Source organism: Bombus affinis, chromosome 12 (assembly GCF_024516045.1).
Source record: "Bombus affinis isolate iyBomAffi1 chromosome 12, iyBomAffi1.2, whole genome shotgun sequence".
Taxonomy (NCBI): domain Eukaryota; kingdom Metazoa; phylum Arthropoda; class Insecta; order Hymenoptera; family Apidae; genus Bombus; species Bombus affinis.
In genome coordinates, this window is record NC_066355.1 from 10,064,337 (window position 1) to 10,084,838 (window position 20,502).

Here is a 20,502-nt window from a genome sequence, read left to right on the forward strand (position 1 = left end):
AGAACTTTATTGTTGTAGTTTTTTTGTCTTCTTTTTGTATTTTATTTATTACATAACGTTTCCTTATCCGACAAATTTTACTTTTACATCCAGTGTTCGTAGTTAATAATTAATAATAAAAATAGAATAACACAAAAGTATGATCATTACTTTATACTAAATACTTTTACTTGTTTATTCACATATACATGATTTTAGAATCGTAGGCTTTTTGTTTTTATTTATAAATTGTTTATATATATATATATATATATTATATCTAGTAATTGAAATGTAAATCGATGAAATGAGGTAAAACTGTATCTTTTACATAAACGATATATGTATATCCATAAGAAGAAAAGAAATATACTATACATGTACTGGAAATTGAACAATGCACAATATTTCATTCGTAATATCGTACAACAATAATTAATAAATCAATGCACATTATTCCTATTGAAAATTAACTGTTAAACACTTATAAATATATTTTATACTATACGTATGTATATGGATGTGTATATAGATATAGATGTCGGCGTATTTGTATCTTACAATTAATAAATAACATTTTTCCCGGCATTTTGATAAAACTTTTTAACAGATATACTTAAGTACATACTTTCAGTGTGCAACTGATAGTAAACTAGCAACACGCCCCTTAACAAATATCTATTCACCTAAATATAAGCGCCTTATTGTTATCAGTCGCATTTCGACATGTTTTCACGACGAACTTTTCGTGTCCCAAGCGCATTATCCCTAAGGTGACCATCCCCCATCGCAGAGTATGTACAATTTGTGACCATTCTATCGTAATTTTGATTTTATTTACAACCTTTTTAACACTTACTCTTTCTAATTATGAACGACCACGAAGATATTTATTTTTCATTTTTTCTCCGAAAACTCCAAATTCAGATTTTGTAAATCTAAATACGAAGCAACGACTTGATCGGAACCAATAAAATGACCGCGAAATGAAATAGATGTAACCATTTTCAGTGACTATTCTACCGTAAAATGACAAAAAAGAAAAAAGACACAAGAAAGTTCAAGTGCAAAAAATTAATTTCAGATTGTTTTATTAGTGCTAGAATCCATTTCATAATACAGCTATTTCATATTACACGTATCCGAACCCTCTACAATTCTCTATGACTTTCGTACATTTCGTGCGTCTCGTGTTTCTGACAAAATAGATCCGAACAATGATTGCTAAAATTGTCTAGCGAGTCTAAAAGTACAGCATGATAAAAATATATAGAGTGTACATATATGCACGAACGTAAAATCGTAAAACCACGAATGCTTCGTCGTTGAGTCGTCATCTTTAAAAATTATGCGACGGAAGGTATGTCCGAAATGACCTTGAGTTTCTATTCTTTAAACTTCTCTGTTTTACTTAGAAATATGTATCTCCGAAAATTTACCAGACGGAGAACTATCTTTTAACGATGATCATTATATTATACATTAAGGAATTTGTTATACACGCATACGCGTATTTGGGGATTCACGAGCCAACGTTTTGAAATTTTTGTACAAAGTCATTTCTGAACGCTTCCGTGTATACTCCGCTTATAGAAAACTTTAAAGAGTTAAAACTACAAGAGGAAGCATTCGGGAAAGATTACATCAATTTTTCTAGCTCCACTGCCGTGAAGCGAAACTGCGCACACCTTTAAAATCTAATTGAATATTTTTAAAACCTTCTACATACCGTCTTATTCTTAATTATAGTAATACCCATAGTACGAACATTTATTCGAAAGAATCGTCCTATTTTATAATATGTATGTTTAGAACGATAATTGCACAGTGGTATATGTTACAAAGATATTTACAGTGGTCTCGGAAAGAAAAAACTTTGTCCTAAGGTTCGTTGCTCGAACCTTACCTGGATTGTAGAGGGCTAACGAGATGCGTCATTATATTATATAATAATATGCAACTCACACAACACGTTACATACATATTATATAGAAATTGGAATACGTAATAGTTGTATTGTGCAAAATGTAAATTTTTATTGTACGTGAAGGTTGGATGTCCAACTACGAAACTCAGAAAATGGTCACCTCTCGTGGTTTCTTAGATTTTTTTGTTTTCATATACATGTATATTCGGTATTACACGTCTCACTCGTTCTCGCATTTTCTCTTTCTCTCCCTTTCACACTTTTTATTACGACGTTCTCTATCTTTCTCCCGCGCTCTTTCACGCTCTTTAAAATTTGAAAAATCTGTATTCGCATTAATAAATTCAAACTTATTACTTGCCACGTCGAACACGCGCAGATAAAGCGCCAGGCACTTGTAGATATAAGGAAGATTTATACAATTTTTTCTATCCGGTGGGACGTCGAATTTAGTTGAACAAGGCAGTTTGTAGGACGGACGACATTGTTCTAATAATGTCACAATTATTTCGATGACGATGATGAATTATTCTACGTTCTCTTCTACTTTTCTTAAATCGTCCTCAAAACGTGTATAAATAAGCCATATGCTTAGCGTCCTGATCGTGTAACATATCTTATTCTGGAAAGTTTACGAGTTAACTCGAGTCGAAATAAATACAAATTTCAAACGATAAAACAATTATGTCCGTCGTTCCAGAACTCATTATTTAATTCTACATTCGATTAAAAAAGCTAAACAAGCACCTGCTATTACACGTTTCAACGGAATAAAGTTATCTATCTGTAATTTGCGAAAGTTCGTATTGTTTAGAACGAAAAAAATAAACATACCAGTAAACGTACATAACATATATTTAAAATGATACAAAACCCAAAAATTACTTCTATAAAAAAATGTTCCGTATAAATAAAGTCTTTGAGAAGCATAATTTTTTGCAAATAAACATTTCGATTGTTTCTTTTTGAATTTGTATCCTTTTTTTTTTTTTTCAAAATCCAACAGGTACAGTAGTATTCGAACGTTTTCTTCGCTTACACACTCTCAATATAAAAAAAAAAAAAAAAAAAAACAACTACAATAGTTCGCATAAAATGTTAGCTGATAAAAATTTTAAATAAGAACCTCGAAAATAAGTGATTAATGTCACTTCTTCGCTACAATTGGCATCTATCATGGACTTTGACGATTCAAAGTTCCGACCATCGCGTCGCCTCTACCATCTTTCTATTTCTTCTATTTACATTGTTTACTCGTCGACGGTACCCTTCGAGAAAGCCAATTGTAGTTTAGATGCGCGCAATGTCGCTACTTTTACACTCTTCCTATTTATTCATTCGTAATTTTAATGTCACCTCGCACAATTTTTCACCCGCTATATAGATGTAGGTACTGGTTAAAGACGCTGCCTCTAGTCAGCTTACAAAATTAATTGTTCATCGAAAATTATATGTATAAAACATTCATCGAATATTACAACAAATCGCTAGACTGGATTGACACGATAATAAATGCCATTTTCATTTTAGTCGATAGATCACATTATATATAAAGCTTGCAAGAAAGAAACTCTTGTACTTGTTATATGTTTATGCGAATGTGCAAATGTTTGTAAATCGTCAATATGATAGGTAAATATCGATTTGTTGAAATATCATCAAAAAAGAACAATCCTTTTTCGATAATCGAAATTCGTAAAAGAAAATTTGCTAACGAAACGGGCTTTTAATTAAAATGGTTGAATTAACTTTCATCGAAGTTAAAAAATTAACAAATCTCATGAAATTTCCAGAAATCGGTTCCCCGGCGATACGATCGATGATAATATTAAGCGTGGATATGAAACATTGATCGCTGATGCAATTAAAGGAATCTGCAAACTATCGATATTCTTGTAACGATAGAATTAAAGTCGTCCGAGAAGCTTCCTACAAACGGCGAACGTATTTAATCGTAATTTACATTATTTTGAAATCACAAATTTGCATAAACCTTTCCTTACAGTAATTAAGATGCTCGAGCTCACTGGTACGAAAGGGTTAAAGAGAGCTCGTGCTTAAACACATAGCAACGTAATAGAAGGTGCGCAAACATCCTCTGAGATCACTGATGAAGAAGCGCGTGTAGACAAGAAATCAGAACACGCTCAACAAGAAATTATACAAGTTAGCTTAGCCTATAAAGCGTTAATTTTACAGTCGGCTAATTATTATCATTGTCATTAATCGTCATTGTTACTCGGTTACCCCCTTATTTCAATATGGTTATTCATGCGATACTCATACTCGCATTTTAAAACGGATTTAATTAGACAACCCTAAAACTACGATACTATATTATGATGAATCATAATTCATTGGGAACGTCATCACTGAATTTGTTCGGGGTGCTGACATTCTTAAAGCTAATATTTTTTTTGTCACTTATACCCCTAAGCACCTTCACACGTGTATGTTTTTCGAGTGCTTAAGCGAAGTAAACTTATGCTATGATAATGTTTTAACATTTTCACAAAGAAATGGATAACGGCTAGTGGTTGGAACCTCGTAGGAAAAGCAAACAAAAAGTATTGGAAAAATATTATACAACTTCTTTGTGTATTATACGAAGCTATCGATTCTCTTGTTTCTTTCTTTATGTAAGTATATAGCGATGAACAGACCACTCCTTGGACTGTCAATATTGGAAATATATCGTATATAGAGACATAAAAGAATGAGATTTAAAAGAGAATTCTTATTTTCAATGTTACGAATCTAACCATTGCCAAACATCTTTGATTTAAATTAGAGAAAAAGACTAAGACAATAGTACAATTACGTTTAGAAAATGACGTGTAGTTTCAAGAATGATCTTATAATACATGCAGTACGATAGATAATTATTTATAAAATACATCCGATGTTTGACGGTTTAAGAAATAATTAAAAAAGTTACATATATAACACAAAATATAAAAGCAAACTAATTGAACAATTTACGATTTAAAACCATAAAAGTACTAATATACATTCTTTCTTCGGTACAAATAGTTACCAATGTACATTCTACTGTTTCTAATAACCGTATTATTACTCAAGACATTCAAGTAAGATAAGAAGTTGGTAAAATATTTCATTTAGAAACGTTCTAAAAACGAGATAATAGTTTTTCATTATTTATACACAGTTCTGTATTGTCCGTACTAATATCTCTGTTCGTCGCTATATACCCTAATTTCTATTTCCTTAAGATCGTATTACAAGTTGAATTATTTGCATTTCCTGGAAGTTGACCAATACCGGTTTAACATCGAACTAATCTCGTTAATACAATTTTTCCCTTTATCGCAAACCTACGTAATATTTGTTGAAAATCATAATGTTACAACGTCGAGGTCTTTGGTGGCGCTTTGCGAGTTACAAAGGCTAAAAGAAAGAATCACAATTTACCCGCATGATTTTGTGCAGAGAATTAATATTTATACTGTAAAATGATTTGATAAACATTCAATGGTATCAATAATTCATAATTTATCGAAATCGAACTTGCTTAATTTTTATTAAGTTTATCGTTGAACGCCACTTAAAAACACTGACGATTACGATGATCTTAACAGATCAGGAAAATCGATCACTTGCAAATACAATTGATTACGATGTAACCTGTAAAGCTCTTCGAAATACAAGGATATTTATCGTCATCTTACTTCTGGTGCTGTATAATTCAAATCTATTCTTTGCACGTGGCATTTGTTAACAAATGCAGTACAGTTAATCTTCGCATATGCATATATATATATGTATACGTAGATGTATATACATATATAGGCATATATATATATATATATATATATATTATATATGTACACATATATATATTGTAGGTATACAAATATAAATTATTTGCCTTATCTTAAAATGTTTGGGACTCGTGATAGGAAGTAAATTCTTGTTTTGTGAATAGACTCGGTTATTTTATTATATACTAAGTAAATATCATTTAATAAACCTGTCTGTCTTTTCTAAATTGCCTCGTGATTTCTTCTAAGTGCAAGTTTACAACACGTTGCATAAATTTATGCACGTTATCAAAATTGGATTTTGATCGACATATTATTTATTTTAATGTAACATTCTTTTTTATATCAGATTTAAAAGATCGATAAACGATGTATAACTAATATCTGAATTCATCTTGTTAAAATAAAAATTACAGAAATCGTTCTTAACGTTCAACCTGTCGCCCACCGAGCATTATTTACTAAATGGGATAGTGATGTATTGATAAATTACTGAGGTATATTTACAAATGGAGGCTAGTTCTTGATCGGGCGCAGGAAAATATCAAATGTCGGCGCAAGCCCATAAGAAATGAATCTCGTTAAAAAGGATTGCTTAGATCGAGATACGAAATGTGAATAATAAAATGACGAATACTTTACTTTGAACTACATAATTGATGAATGCTTTACTTTTGATCTTTTACCTCATCGATGCCAATTTTGGTATTTACTCGCGCACCGATTATATTTACACTGTGACATTTTGCAGCACTTAAATTGACTTAAATGTAATCTACATCCATATGGCCTTATTACGATTCAAATCGATTCGTAATTCATTAATATTTAAGCTTTTCACATTCTATATTTTGGTATTTTCACACCCTTGAGAATAATAAATTTATTTTCTTTCCATTAGTCAGAACTCGCAACTTCTCTTTTACTTTCTATACTGATTATATTGTTTGCTTCTGTTCATCTGCTGCCTTTAATTGCTTGGAACTGATTCAACCACTGAACTATCGTTGTGAACGTTCAAAGATTATATTCAGACCCTTACTCATAATCAAATCATATTTAACAAGTTACCTAATCTGTCATAAAGTCAAAACTAGGCATTAAACGTTATGATTACAAGTGATAACCTACGATATAGACTTAAATTTATAATTAGAATAAATATTATTGATAGATTACGGTCCTTTTCATACTTTCCGAGATAATATTAACCTTGTATCGCTTGTAAATCTAAAATTAGAATCATTAATGCACAAAGTTCTACAAATTTCAGGTGCTAATCTACTCTATTATCCAAATTGCAATTCCAATAATTAATATTTTCGGAATGATCTTTTTCCTGTTGTGTTTTGAGATCTCTATTAAAATACCAAACGTTAGAGTAGAATTTTTGCATTTATTGTCTATTTATAAATTGACTCCTACATTAAATAAAATTTGTAGAACTCTATCACGGATATTTGTTAAAAATCTTTAACAAGTTTTACAATTTTATAATTTTCTTCATCGTGCAATGATATGATGTTTAAATGTTATTAATACTGCTCTGTGTTAAATAAAATTAAATTATCATTTTAAAGAATTACCTGTGTTATTATATTTAAAACAACGAAAATTATCAAAAATTTTACTAGTGTATTAATGATTCTAACGGTATATAATAAATGATTTGTGGGGCACGTCGATACATACTTATACGCTTCATTATCCTATCTATTGCCTCTACATTGTAGTTACTTGCAAGGCTCTTAACACAATTATTGTTTCGATTAAGATTATTGTTCCATTTACATAGTTCCATTTGCATATGAATCATGAATGATGAATTTTTTGAAATAAAAACTTGAGGACCTTAAAACTTGCATTACACGATAAATAAAATAAAGCTTATCCTAATAATTTCATATTATATTTTGAATAATCTTGCATTTATTAAATTACCTTATTCTATTCTTAATCAAGTCATTTTCTGTGTCAATAGAGAATCATCATCAGCCAGGATCTAATGCCATATACATTTCATTTAAAAGTACTTGCCTTGCTTGAAGAGATGTTTCATATTTCAAACATACAGATAGAAGGTATTCATTTACCTTCGTCGATATGAATAAAGTACTACCACAGTTCAAGCTACGCAATAATTCTCGCTCCATATACAAAGAATAATATCTGTGCAACTAAAAAAAAAGAAGAATAAAATATGTATCTCTGGATTTTCGGTTGATAACGATAAATTGTTTGTACGCGTAACATACTATTCTTTTACATAATTATAATTCAATGATCAAACCATATTTCATTCTACTTATTATTATGAAGAACAACTCTTAATTACATATCATTCATTTGAAGTTTTTCTTAGTCACATGAGAAATTCTTGATCTGTGTTTGTATAAAGGTCAATCTTTAAGATATTCTAAACAATCCCAAAAATGACATTAGATATAGTTTCATTCAAGTTTAAGTCATACAAAAGATATTATTTAGCAAATGTGGCACGATGTTCTTTATGAGACTAAACATATTACATAACACTATGTTTTATCAACTTGCCACAACTTCGGATTTTATTAAAGATTCTTAACATATTTTGGCCATTGACTTGGAGACCTTCACAATTAACATTTACAAATTTTATTTATTTGTATCTCCCTATTGACAAATCATTGCTTGATGTGGCCAAATTTTTTAATGCTTATGATAAATATGATAGATATGATAAGTATGTTATTTGTAAAGAACATAGTCTCATAAGCATAATAACGAATATGCTGAAGCAAAATAGATTTTACATGCCAATATTTTATCGTCGTGTGATTTGAAAGTCCACATCTTTTTGTTTTTCCTTTTTACAAAAAATGACTGATACAAATGACAACTATATATAAACAACAAGATAACAGTCTTGCAGAAGCGATTTATACAATCGTGAATTTATATTGTAATATGATCCTTTTGCATCATACAAATGCTAGAGGAAATTCAACCTCTACGAAAAAAAAAAGAAAAAAAAAAAGAAATAAGCGTAATATCCACGGCAGCACGAATTCTTAAATTATTCGTTCATGTAGTTTTCATCGCGAAACTATCCGACAGTCAAACTGCATCGATCTAAAACATGATTAACTAAAAGCACCTCGTTTAATACCTACTTCCTAACGTGTTAAAAAATCTGCCCAAAACCTAGTCGACAATATATTAAATAAAAAAAAAAACAAGAAAAAAAAAGCTTAATATAAAATTGTTCGACATATTTTTAGGTATTAGACAGATTTATTTGATTACAAAAGTAAGCAAAAAAGTTGACCACTCAAGAAGATTGTCTAGCATTTCAAGCAGTCTAAAAATATCAACGTGCAAGATATGATGATCATTTTACGGTATCATTTTTATTATTTTTACTATTTTGCTTATGTGTCTAAGAAAAATTCAAAGAAGAATTATGCAAAGTACATAACCCGCTTTGTGTTTGCATGAACTGTGATAGCTCTTGCCATTGCACCTGGTGTTCTGTCTTCGCTACAGCCAGATTGATGAGATCCTTCTCCACTGAAATTCAAAGATGAAGATTCATGTTGGTAACGAATGGTAACACATATGTGATTAATTTATTATTTTCAGAATCTTTAACTATATACTACGTCTTATAACAGTTGGCATGTTTAATTTTATATTATCATTTTTTAATGCAGCAAATTAATACTTTGCTTTAGCTTAAAAAGAAAATTTTATATAATATCAATATAAAATTTTATGTACCTATCATGCTCTTTTTCTACCAAATGATATCTGGCTCGGAATGCTACGAGATGAGCATAATATGCTGGTGCAGGTATACTAACAGATCTCGTACATCTGACATACGTGTGACATAATTGATACGTTAGAGATTGTAATTCATCACTTTCAAAACGATTATCATCCCATAAAACGTGATAATGTGATGGTCGAGACGTGCCCTACAATAAATATAAATAAATGTAATATCTAGGTCAATTGAAACAAACAAAGAAACAGAGTTGATCAACAGTCTTAAAGTTTACCTGGATGCCTTGGTGGCTACATAAATAGAAGTCAAATTCAGTTGGATGCGTTATACAGACATCAACTGTTGTACCGGCTGGTATATTCCCGCTTTTACCACTTTGATCTCTTTTTTCCGAACAAAATAGGCGAGTGTGATGTCTCTTCTGGACTACAACAAATGTTATTCCAGGTCTATACTCAGCTTCAAGTTTAATACAAGCTTCTCGAATGGCAGTTAACTCGTGTTGTAAAACATGAAGAAATTGACCTTCTGAGACACCATCGCGATAAAGAATTATCCTAAGTGGTTTATATCCACCAGTGCTTTTATAGAACATAAGAAGGAGTTCCCTTAAAAAGAAATAATATTTCGCTGTTATTAATTGAAAATAATATATGGCAAAACGTATTTACAAAATATGTTTTGTATTTATATGTATATGGAAAAAAGTAAAAATTCAATTTGCTCAAAATATTTGTTTACTTAATATAATATTTTTTATATGAACATTTTATAAAAGCTTAAAAAGTAAATAAACTTGTATTATTTAAAAATTATAGCAATTTACTTACCTCACCATTGAACTAAGTTCCTGAATAATTTCTTGTCTATGTTGTTGAACTCTAACAGTAGCTGCATACCGAGATGGATGAGCATCCATACTAGCAACTACTGCCGCTATGCTAGGCTTTTTATTATCTCCAGCAGGAGGATGAGTCACATCAGCTCCAAAAAATATAACAGGTTCATCAAACACTTTTGGTCTGATAGTGGGTACTAGAATACTATTAATACCACCTAATTTTACATTAATTTTCAAACATAAATTCGACAACGTCTGTGGTGACGTTTTATTAACATTTTTTGCCTGTACACACTGTGTTGCCATACCCAATAATGTATCTCCTACTCTTTTGACTTCAGCTGTAAGCAGAGTATGCAACATTTGTAGACTAATATGTTATCAACACTGTAGAATCTCACATAATGCAAAACATACATTTTACATTGTAACAACCTCCAATGTTATTTATTGTACTATATATGATTAATTTACTACATTATAAAATTATATAAACTTTTTATCACATTATACTAGCTACTAACAAAATATTATATATACTTACCATATACAGGTGTTTTTCCAGGTAATATAACACAAACAAGTTGTAATGATGGAAATGTCGCTTTTAGATATCTAAACATGGGCTCTACTTGATCTGGCCCAGTAGCATATTTACAAAAACATGGTTGCCCAATAATTGGCATCCCAGCATCATTGCTTATTCTTTGTAATTGTGCTATAAAATTACGTATTGCATCATCGCGTACAGTTCTTTGTGGAGCGAAACAAGCAATTGCCCAAACTCTAATTTCCACACCTGTGAAAAATTGCTTGCCTCGCATATCCCAAACACCACCATTAGGTATAGCCTGCTGCTTCGTCTTTAAAAAGGAAAAAAACAAGATGAAATATATCATTAAATATCACGATGAATATTTTGAATCATAATAAATAAACAAGATGCATCAGTATTTCTATACAATCCATGCAATCATTACTCTTCTATATTTATCTTTTCTTACCACAAAAATCATATAAACAGTAATTATAAAATAACACAAATAAAAACTTTGGAGAATTACAACAAAAAAATCAAAATAAATAACAATCCACTTCATTTCACTACTGCATGGAACAAAACTGATAGCATCAGACAGTATATAATGATAATGAACTGTAAATGTAATACAAATTATATATAAAGGAATGAATTTTTCCTTTGTAGAATGAAATAATATTTGAAATTATTACTGGACTATTTTTGTTGATTTTATAAAAATAATTTATTTCCATTACAGTGACAGTCCATATATCAAAATCAACCAGGTCTAGTACCGATGCATTCATTTGGCAACTTTTCATTTAATTAATTTTTTAAATGTATTTGAAATAAAAAAGTTTAAGGCCAAATGTATTATTATCTTAGAAAAAATCTTATTCTTTCATATAAAGTCGTATTTAATAAGATTTTTGTTTTAATAAAAAAAAATGTATAAATCTCAGAAAAAAAACTTAAGCTATTCTAAAACAAAAATTTCAAACTAAATCATGATTACAAGAATATTATTCATGTATCTTCAAATGGGAAAAATACATTATAATTAATAACACTATAGTATACAGCACTGCAAAAAATATATTTCTACCAAAAATAATACAAGAGCTTCTGCAAATGTGTGATTTGGCTAGACCTGACTGATTGAGTTGGAAGTTTCTCACCTGTCCACTGAGGGAACTTACGCGCCCTCCATACTGTAGCTTGGGTGGAGGCAAAACACGACCCCTAACTTCCATCATATTATTCGATATTGTTAGACCAAATTCTTGAACATATGAATCATTATTAAAGTCAGCTCTTCTAACTAAGTTGTTTATTTCTCGTTCACGATCTGGAGCAGACCGGGCTGTAGCTTTTATCATAGTAGAGGTCTGCATATCAGTCAATTTCTTGATACAACGTTGCCCAGCAACAATATTACAGACCTAACAATACATATAAATGATACTTCAAAATTATATTATATTACACTATATTGCTTGGAAAAAATGACATAACTTCAAGGATCAAAAAGTGATCTAAATACTAGAATCAACAAACCTCAAGTGGCAAATATGTATGTTTATGTTCTTGTCCAACTTGAAGGCATGGAAGATATGGGTGTCGCAATTTCATTTTATATTTGTCTAAGAAATATTTTGCAACTGTGCACTCGACTGTTTGTCCATTTTCTAATTGTAATGGGAATCTAAAATTTTCATAAATGTTATATGTGTTTAAAATAACATTACAAATTGCTTTTATGTATACTTACGATTGCATTTGAGCAGGTTTACGTGTAACATTACACACTCTATATTTTCGCCTCATTGTCCCACAGTGTGTGATTTCAATTTTAAGTCCTTTAATTTCTTTGGTAAATTTAACTCGTTGTGAATCTGTTAAGGGTCTCTTTTGATCACCTATGTCTCGAATATCTAATACTTCACACATAAATTCTATGACAGGTTGTGCTTTATAAAATGCAGTTGCAGAAACTGTAAAGTAAGTAACATACACATAAGAAATGAATACAACATTTATTTTATATTTTATTATAATTTATATATTTACCATCAATGTTTAGCATCATTTTCCATTGGGATGGCCTAACAGATTGATGAAAACCAAACCAAACTTCTCTACCACCACCTAATGGATGGTAATATCCATCTGGTGTACTAAAGAATGATCTACCTACTGGAGTATATGTCATAGATGGTAAATGCCTCATTACAACATCTAAAGCAAGTATAGCATCATATGGGATTTGTCTTGTACGTCCTTCTAAAGCTTCTTCTAAAGCAAACAGTGAAACTTGAGCCAGCCACTTTATCACCACTCTAAAAACTCTATCTTTACCTTCACCAGGCAGTGTTACCTAAAATGTGTATGTATTATTAGAAAATAAATCTTAAAAAAGAAGTCTGTATATATATTTTATTATGCATTGTACTTACTTCTAATTCTATTTTGTCAGTACCGATAGGCAAGGGGTCCCTTGTATATAAATTATTTCTGCCATCGAATACGGGTTTAAGAGTTCCAAATATTTTACTATATGCATGAACCATTGTTTCTATTATTTCCCTATTAACTTTACGAGGACATTTATCAGGTTGGATATTAATATCATAATGGTGCACATAACCACGTGGCATTGTTATTTGGAAGTGATTAGCTCTTAAGGTAATTTGTCTGCCTTCACGTCCTATGTTTGGTCTTCGAGGACATGAAAACACTGCAAATATATATTTTAAATTATTTACACACCAAAATACATAACTGTTATTAACTTGTTAATCCATAACATGTAGTATATATGACCTAAATATATTATTTTCATTTCCATTGAAAATATGAAAATATTTTTTATATAAAATTTCTTAGCTGAAGGATTTATTTGAATATTTTTTAGATTATTATCTATACAGGTTTTAATATACACATGTTATAAATTTTCTCACAATTATATAGCTTTATTTTTTTTTTCCAGAAATATATCGTTACCAATTTTTATAATATCATGTATTTAATAAAAATATTGCATTTAAAAAGAATTTTACATAAAAATTTAGTGAATGATTTTAATTTTATAACAAAAAGTATGGAAAATTAATAACAGAAAACTAAATTCATATATTATTGAATAATTAAAAGCAAAATTATTATAAAATATGTATACTATCATGCCAGTGCCAAATATACTTTTTCATTGTATATGAAATAGTTTTTAAAAACTTACTTGGCAGTTCAGGAGGTTGAGGAGGAGTGTGTGTTTGTTGTGTGGAAACAAGTCCTAAAGAACCTGGTGCTACAACATTACTGCCAGTTGCTCCAGATGCACCAACAGAAGAACTTGTTGTGGGTCCAGGTGGAGGAGCTGAAATAATGTAGTAAACTAATATATTTTTCATACATATCTAATGCATGTAAATGAATATATAAATAATTATTTCTATATATTTATCCTAACAGTTACAAATACATGTAACAAAATAATTGAAAAACATACAGATTAATACACTACACAGTTATTAAAATATAAAAAATAATAGTTAAGTATAATATGATATATACATATACTACAATAAATATTTTGCTATAGCAATATCTGTTATAACTATATTACTGAATTATAATTAAATTATAAAAATTGATTTAACAAACAATTAATAAAACAATTTGGTTAACACCATCTTCAAAATCTTCCCTCAATTTCCTGTTTTAGTTATTTATTACATATATACTTATATTTTTTACATAATAATCATAAGCAAATGATAATTACAAGTGATATTTTATATAACGCATAGTCAAGTCATCATAATAATGTAATATATATAGAGACTTGTAATTAATATATTAAAAAAAATATATATATATCAATAAAAAGTAATAATCTAAGAAAAAATTAGAATGAATTTTATTTATTTTTGAATATCAATATAGAATATTTTAGTTCAATATTATTTTATTGACTTCTTTCTTGTTACACTATTTAGTTGAATAGATTAGTTGAATTAAATAAGTTATACTATAAGCTAAAAATATAATGTTAATCAAGGAGAAAATAACATAACAGAAACTACAAATATGCACATAGAAATTATTTATGAATGTTTTATAAAATAATAAAATCGAAGATATCAATAACACAATAATAGTTAAGTTTAAAAGCATGTCTATACCAATACAAAAAATTGGAAAGCCTTCATTTTTCATCGGGATTATTATACTTAAAATAATACATTAAAAATACGATAAATAACAAAAAAACCATCAGTATTAGATGCATATACATATGCGCTCATACGTTATCCGTGCATTGACGGATCAGAGTGACGACACATTGTGCCTGTTGAACGAGGTTCATTCGAGGTCATATTTTAAATTTTCCTCGATTCCTTAAACTTTAACTTATCACTACGGTGAATTTTGTTAGCACGTGCTTGAATTAAAAGAATTCTCATCACTTTGAGATAATCAAACAGGAACAAAGGATCAGATTTAGTCAAGTAATGAAATTCTGTTCTTGCTTAGAAATGCAGAAAAGGCTATTTTAGAATATTTTGAAATGTTATAAAAAAAATAAAACGTTATAATACTCACGCTGCCCTACGGGATACATTTTTTATGCTGATGATGAAAAATACGAGATAACCACTAATAAATAAGTAAAAAATTCAACACAAAACCCACTGACCACACAACACACTTCTCCAAAATACACACTGCGAACAAGACTGCCTCTTGCAATGGCTGCCACCAACTTGATTCCGATTGATCTTATCTCAACCAATCAGCGCATAGATAATAAAACGATAGTTAACAGTTCTTGGCGTCATCATTCTTTTTTAAATTATTTAAATTTTTCACGTCTGAATAGAAACATGTTAACAGATATTATAAAACTATATACATATAGTATATAAGAAATTTATGCAACATCAATAATAGATAGGATGTTAGTAACATTCCTATCCTGATACTTTCATTTCAGTGTTTCGAAAATGCTAAAAGATACAATACCTCGAATAATATAAAACAGTATAAAATTTGTTTTCTATATCTTGACTTATTTTAACATATTATTTTACTTTATAATTGTCTTATAATCTAATGATAAATAAATTTTGATTATATTGGCCGCACTGCGTTCAAAACTATTTCCCCTAGAATTGTAACTATTGGTGATAATACACGCGATTGCGTGCTTGATCTCCGAAATGTCGATTCCTTTCAATGGAACTCGTACACGTTCTGCCGGATTAATTTCTGCAATTGCGAAGCACTTGAGAAATTTAACTTTAAAACCAGTTAAATCAATCGACATAAAGTTTGATCCCTTTCATGATAAAGGTTTGGAGGCAAGGTTAGTTCAGTAAAATTTTGTATCTTATATATCTTTCACTGGAATTTGATCATAGTATGTAGCATTCTTATCTTGAATTTACAATAAACAGTATACAATCTGTAGTTTGTTATGAATTCTTTTTATCTATAATATTTTATCTACTATACTATATTTTTTATAGTATGGCTTGTTAATACATAGTATTTGATTCCCTTTTTTTATTTAAAAGATGCAGCGAAAGTTTTGAATATTATTATCATAATAAAATATTTTTTTCGAGATTAGAAATATTGCCTCAATAACGATTATGTTTCATTTCTCTTCATAAGAGGTTTGGTTAGTTTAATGACGTCAATATCCTGCGCATGTGTAATGTGAAGTTTCTAGTAACTAGCAGACGATGTCAGTATTTTTAGAAAACGTTGATGATTAAGTTGCTACAATAATATAATAAAAGCATAGTATGAAAATTAAGTAGCCTGTAAAATATTGGAATTGAATATTAACAAACGTGTGGTGTAATTTCTTATTATACATATTTGAAAAGGTACAGTTGATTTTCATACGCGTTATACAGGGTGTTCCAGCTAAGATATTACGGAACTATTAAAGGTGACGATAAAACTTATTTTATTTATTATTAATTGTTATACTTTTTTATATTATTGATAGACTATTGAATATTTGAATATTAACTATTGGAGGACAGAATTTCATTTTTTAAATAATCGAATAATATATACATATTTATGCTCCCCCCATTTAACTCTAATATACCTACTTAAAATATTGTTCTACTTTGTATAATTAATTTTTTGCTGTATGAGATTCTCGATAACTACAATTTTTAATAAAAATTTATTTTAATAGTCTTGTTGAAATGTAAATTTATCGCAAAATATATGCTTACTTTTATTTTAAAAAGTTTTTACTTCTATAATTACAAAAATAAGAACTCACCACTACACTGTCCACATCCATATGCTTTACCAAGCATGGAAACAGCTGTAGTTATGCGAAGACTACTTAAATCTGGCATTTGAAGTGGTAGTTGTTGTTTCATTTGTGCCATTTTTCCTGAAAATATTATAAACAAGTAAATTAAAAAATAATGCAAGAATTATCAAAACTAAAATGATAAATGATAGAAGCTATCTTATTAAACTATTGCATGAACATAATTATAAATATAAAGATAGACTTAAAAGAGAATATACATTTAGTGATCTAATATTACATATTATAATAAACATATATTGTATTTGCAGAGATTTTTTATTTCAAATTACAACTCCAAAGATTATTGCAACAAATCCACGTTGTACGGTGAAACCATGCGTTGTCTCTAATTTATCTGAACCCATAATTACATTCAATTTATGTGAGTATCACAATATTTTTTTACTTAAGAAAAATAAGATTAATAGTTTATATCGCTTTTGTTTTTAAAATAAAGATGTGGATTCAAAAATTTACAAGTTTATCTAAAAGTGGAGTAAATTCACTAATGTTAAATTACAGTAACTAAAATTACAATTAAATTTTATAAAATCTGTTTAAAACAAATTTGATTTTATATCCTTGCATCTGTATCTTTTAGTATCTGGTGATAAAATAATATGCAAAGGTGCAAACTTGACATCTTTAAATATTTTGGAACTTTACAACAAACATATCACACCTTTGGCTCCACGTGAATCTGAAGCTGAAGTTGAGGACGCACAGTTAAAAAAGAAAAAGAAAAAGAAGAGAGCATTTAAAATTAAGCCAGGAAGCAAACGTAGAGGACTATTCTTATAAATTTATTGGCAATTTAATTTGATTATGAGGCATTAAAGAAAAAATTGAATATAAATATAAATTAAAAAATAAAATCTTTAAAGAATAAATGTCAGAATCAATTTTACCATTTATTTAAAACAGTCCAGTTTTCATATTTCACTTTATTTGTGGGATAACGGTGAAAATTAAACCTACATTGTCAATTCATAAAAGTTTTAATCATAATATATTTATTAAAAATTATACTTTGGTATTTTTGTTGAGCATTTAAATATAAAACAATCGTTTATGTGAAAGTCTACAAAAAAGCACATAAGGAATTCTTAACAATACAATTTAATTGCTTAACTTTTTTCCTCCTGAAAATACTTTAAGAAAGGTATTTGAATTCTACAGTTGTCAGAATTTTTGAGTTTTACACGATAATTCATTTTTAAAATGGCAAGTCATACTTCAAATAGCAAGAATTATAATATGAAACTTATTGATACTCTCTATAATCAGGTTCCAGCTTTTACAGATGTATTTGATGAAGAAACATGGTACATTTTTGTTGCCTGCTTTGTAGCAGGAACATTTTTAGTTGCATTCATTCTTTCTAGATTTATTACATTGAAACCTGTAGAATAAATTTACAGTGTTGTTTCAAATATCGTAATTTATATTCATAAAGAAGGCATCAAATACATTCAAGAAATTTTATTAACATTATATTATAATAATAGAATTTTCTACATGTTCTATATAACATGTAAATGTGAAACAATATAACATTATATTACAATAAATTAGAATATATAATGTTATATTAAAGTACTTTTAATTACTTGAAACATTTATTTAGTAGTTATATTATTTTCTATTATAAAGCATTAATTAATTACTTTTATGTATGTAATCTTTTGTGCTTTGATCATGCAACCTATCAGATTGATGCTTATACAAAGCTTTCATAATTGTATTTTTGTAATTTTAGTGAACATTAAATAATCTGTATCTCCAATGTAATAAAAGTTATCTAATATTTAATAATAAAAAAATGGACAAAATATCATTGGAATGTTTAATATAAGTTATAAACAATTTCATAAATCATTATGATTTACTATGGACACGCTGTATTATTGGTTTTATTTTGTAATTGCTTATAATTGACGAATTACTAAATTTAAAAATTTAATATTTTAATGATCATATAGTTTTAGTTGTAACTGGGATTATATTATAAATAAAAAGAAATTATTTTTATATTTATTGATAATTTATCATTTTAATTCATGATATTGTATTATTTTGTAATACTAAGATTGATTTTAATTCTTAAACTATTTAATATAAAACTTTACAAATTTATTTACAAATTAAAGTTTTTCATGAATGTTTATAGTTATAAAAACGTTACTACGTCGCACGCGTATGTTTAAATATGTATGCGATTAAATGTACGTATAAGCAATTTAAAAACTCACCTGTTTTATAGAAGTAGTATTCAATTTATAATATGCAGAATAGATAAACACTATTATCGGATTCACATAAACATTATTTTTTTATATAGAAACTTCACGGTAGTGTCTATGCACTGTGTAACAGTTTTATATATAGCACTATAGAAGACACATCTTCCGTGATGAAATATAATATAATAATAATTTATTATGCATGATAATAATTAATTATCTACGTGAAAAATACATGTTATATAAAATTAATTTTTTGTATTATTTTCGATAAATGCACATTTTCAAAACAAGAAAACATGTACATATACAGAAATTGTGCCGTAAAACTATATCGTGTTTGAAATCTACAGCAAATTTTAATAACTATGGTTTATACGCTACAATAAGTAGCTTTTAAACATTAATGTTTTGTATGCATGCAGCTATATACGAACATATTTATAAAAAAAATATACGAAGAATGTACGCATAAATTACATTTGGTATTTAATACGCAATTAAGGAATAGATAAGTAACTATTTTATAGAAATATTTTCGTACGTGGAATAGTTCAAAACTTTTGTTAACATTGAAGGAAAATTCTGAAATTCTGAAATTTGAAGAAAAAAACTTTACCGTTGTTTTGAACAATTTCTGCGTAATTGAGTAAATCGATTACATTTTCTTTTCTTTCATAAGATTAAAATGCATTGTTTTCTTTAAGTTCACTTGAAAATAAGAATCATTCAACCTTCACATATGTTTACACGTATATACAATTCATGATCGCATATACCCAACGTGTTGATATACAGTTACATAGCATAGTTTGTTTTCATTGCTGGTAGTCCAACAAAAAAATTAGGTCGTTGAACCAATCAAACAAAAATATTATAAGAAAAAATGAATAAATATAAATTTTCAAACAAATAAAATTTTCTTTAAGCATGTATTTCACTTAAATATAGTATAATTTATTTAGTTAGAATTTTACTGTTGTCTAACCTTGTTTATTTTTCTCAACTTCCAATGTATGCACAAAATGTTTGGCGTGGTTTGTAATATGATGTATTTCTTTATAGAACAAAAGTTTACACGAGAAT

General features: G+C 28.4%; 3 protein-coding genes across 4 annotated transcripts; 2 read left to right on the forward strand and 1 right to left on the reverse strand.

Annotated features, from left to right (window-relative positions):
• Positions 1–8,941: 8,941 nt before the first annotated feature.
• LOC126922361 (protein argonaute-2) lies at positions 8,942–19,975 on the reverse strand. Of its 2 annotated transcripts, XM_050734877.1 has the most exons (13): positions 19,426–19,975; positions 17,135–17,251; positions 14,063–14,200; positions 13,278–13,558; positions 12,892–13,198; positions 12,593–12,815; positions 12,379–12,526; positions 12,000–12,263; positions 10,843–11,161; positions 10,288–10,639; positions 9,732–10,065; positions 9,448–9,647; positions 8,942–9,237 (listed from the first exon to the last, which is right to left on the reverse strand). In XM_050734877.1, exons 2-13 carry the CDS (start codon positions 17,244–17,246, stop codon positions 9,129–9,131), a joined length of 2,787 nt encoding a protein of 928 aa, XP_050590834.1. In that variant the 5' UTR covers positions 17,247–17,251; positions 19,426–19,975; the 3' UTR covers positions 8,942–9,128. The 2 variants fall into 2 exon arrangements, with proteins under 2 accessions (XP_050590834.1, XP_050590835.1); XM_050734878.1 differs by lacking the exons at positions 17,135–17,251; positions 19,426–19,975 and adding an exon at positions 15,430–15,701.
• LOC126922397 (39S ribosomal protein L53, mitochondrial) lies at positions 15,999–18,071 on the forward strand. Its single transcript, XM_050734962.1, has 3 exons — positions 15,999–16,192; positions 17,443–17,555; positions 17,775–18,071. The coding sequence occupies exons 1-3, from the start codon at positions 16,047–16,049 to the stop codon at positions 17,972–17,974; spliced, it is 459 nt and encodes a 152-aa protein (XP_050590919.1). The 5' UTR covers positions 15,999–16,046; the 3' UTR covers positions 17,975–18,071.
• On the forward strand, positions 18,216–19,007 carry LOC126922398 (uncharacterized). The gene has a single exon (XM_050734963.1). The coding sequence runs from the start codon at positions 18,395–18,397 to the stop codon at positions 18,584–18,586; it is 192 nt and encodes a 63-aa protein (XP_050590920.1). The 5' UTR covers positions 18,216–18,394; the 3' UTR covers positions 18,587–19,007.
• Positions 19,976–20,502: the final 527 nt, after the last annotated feature.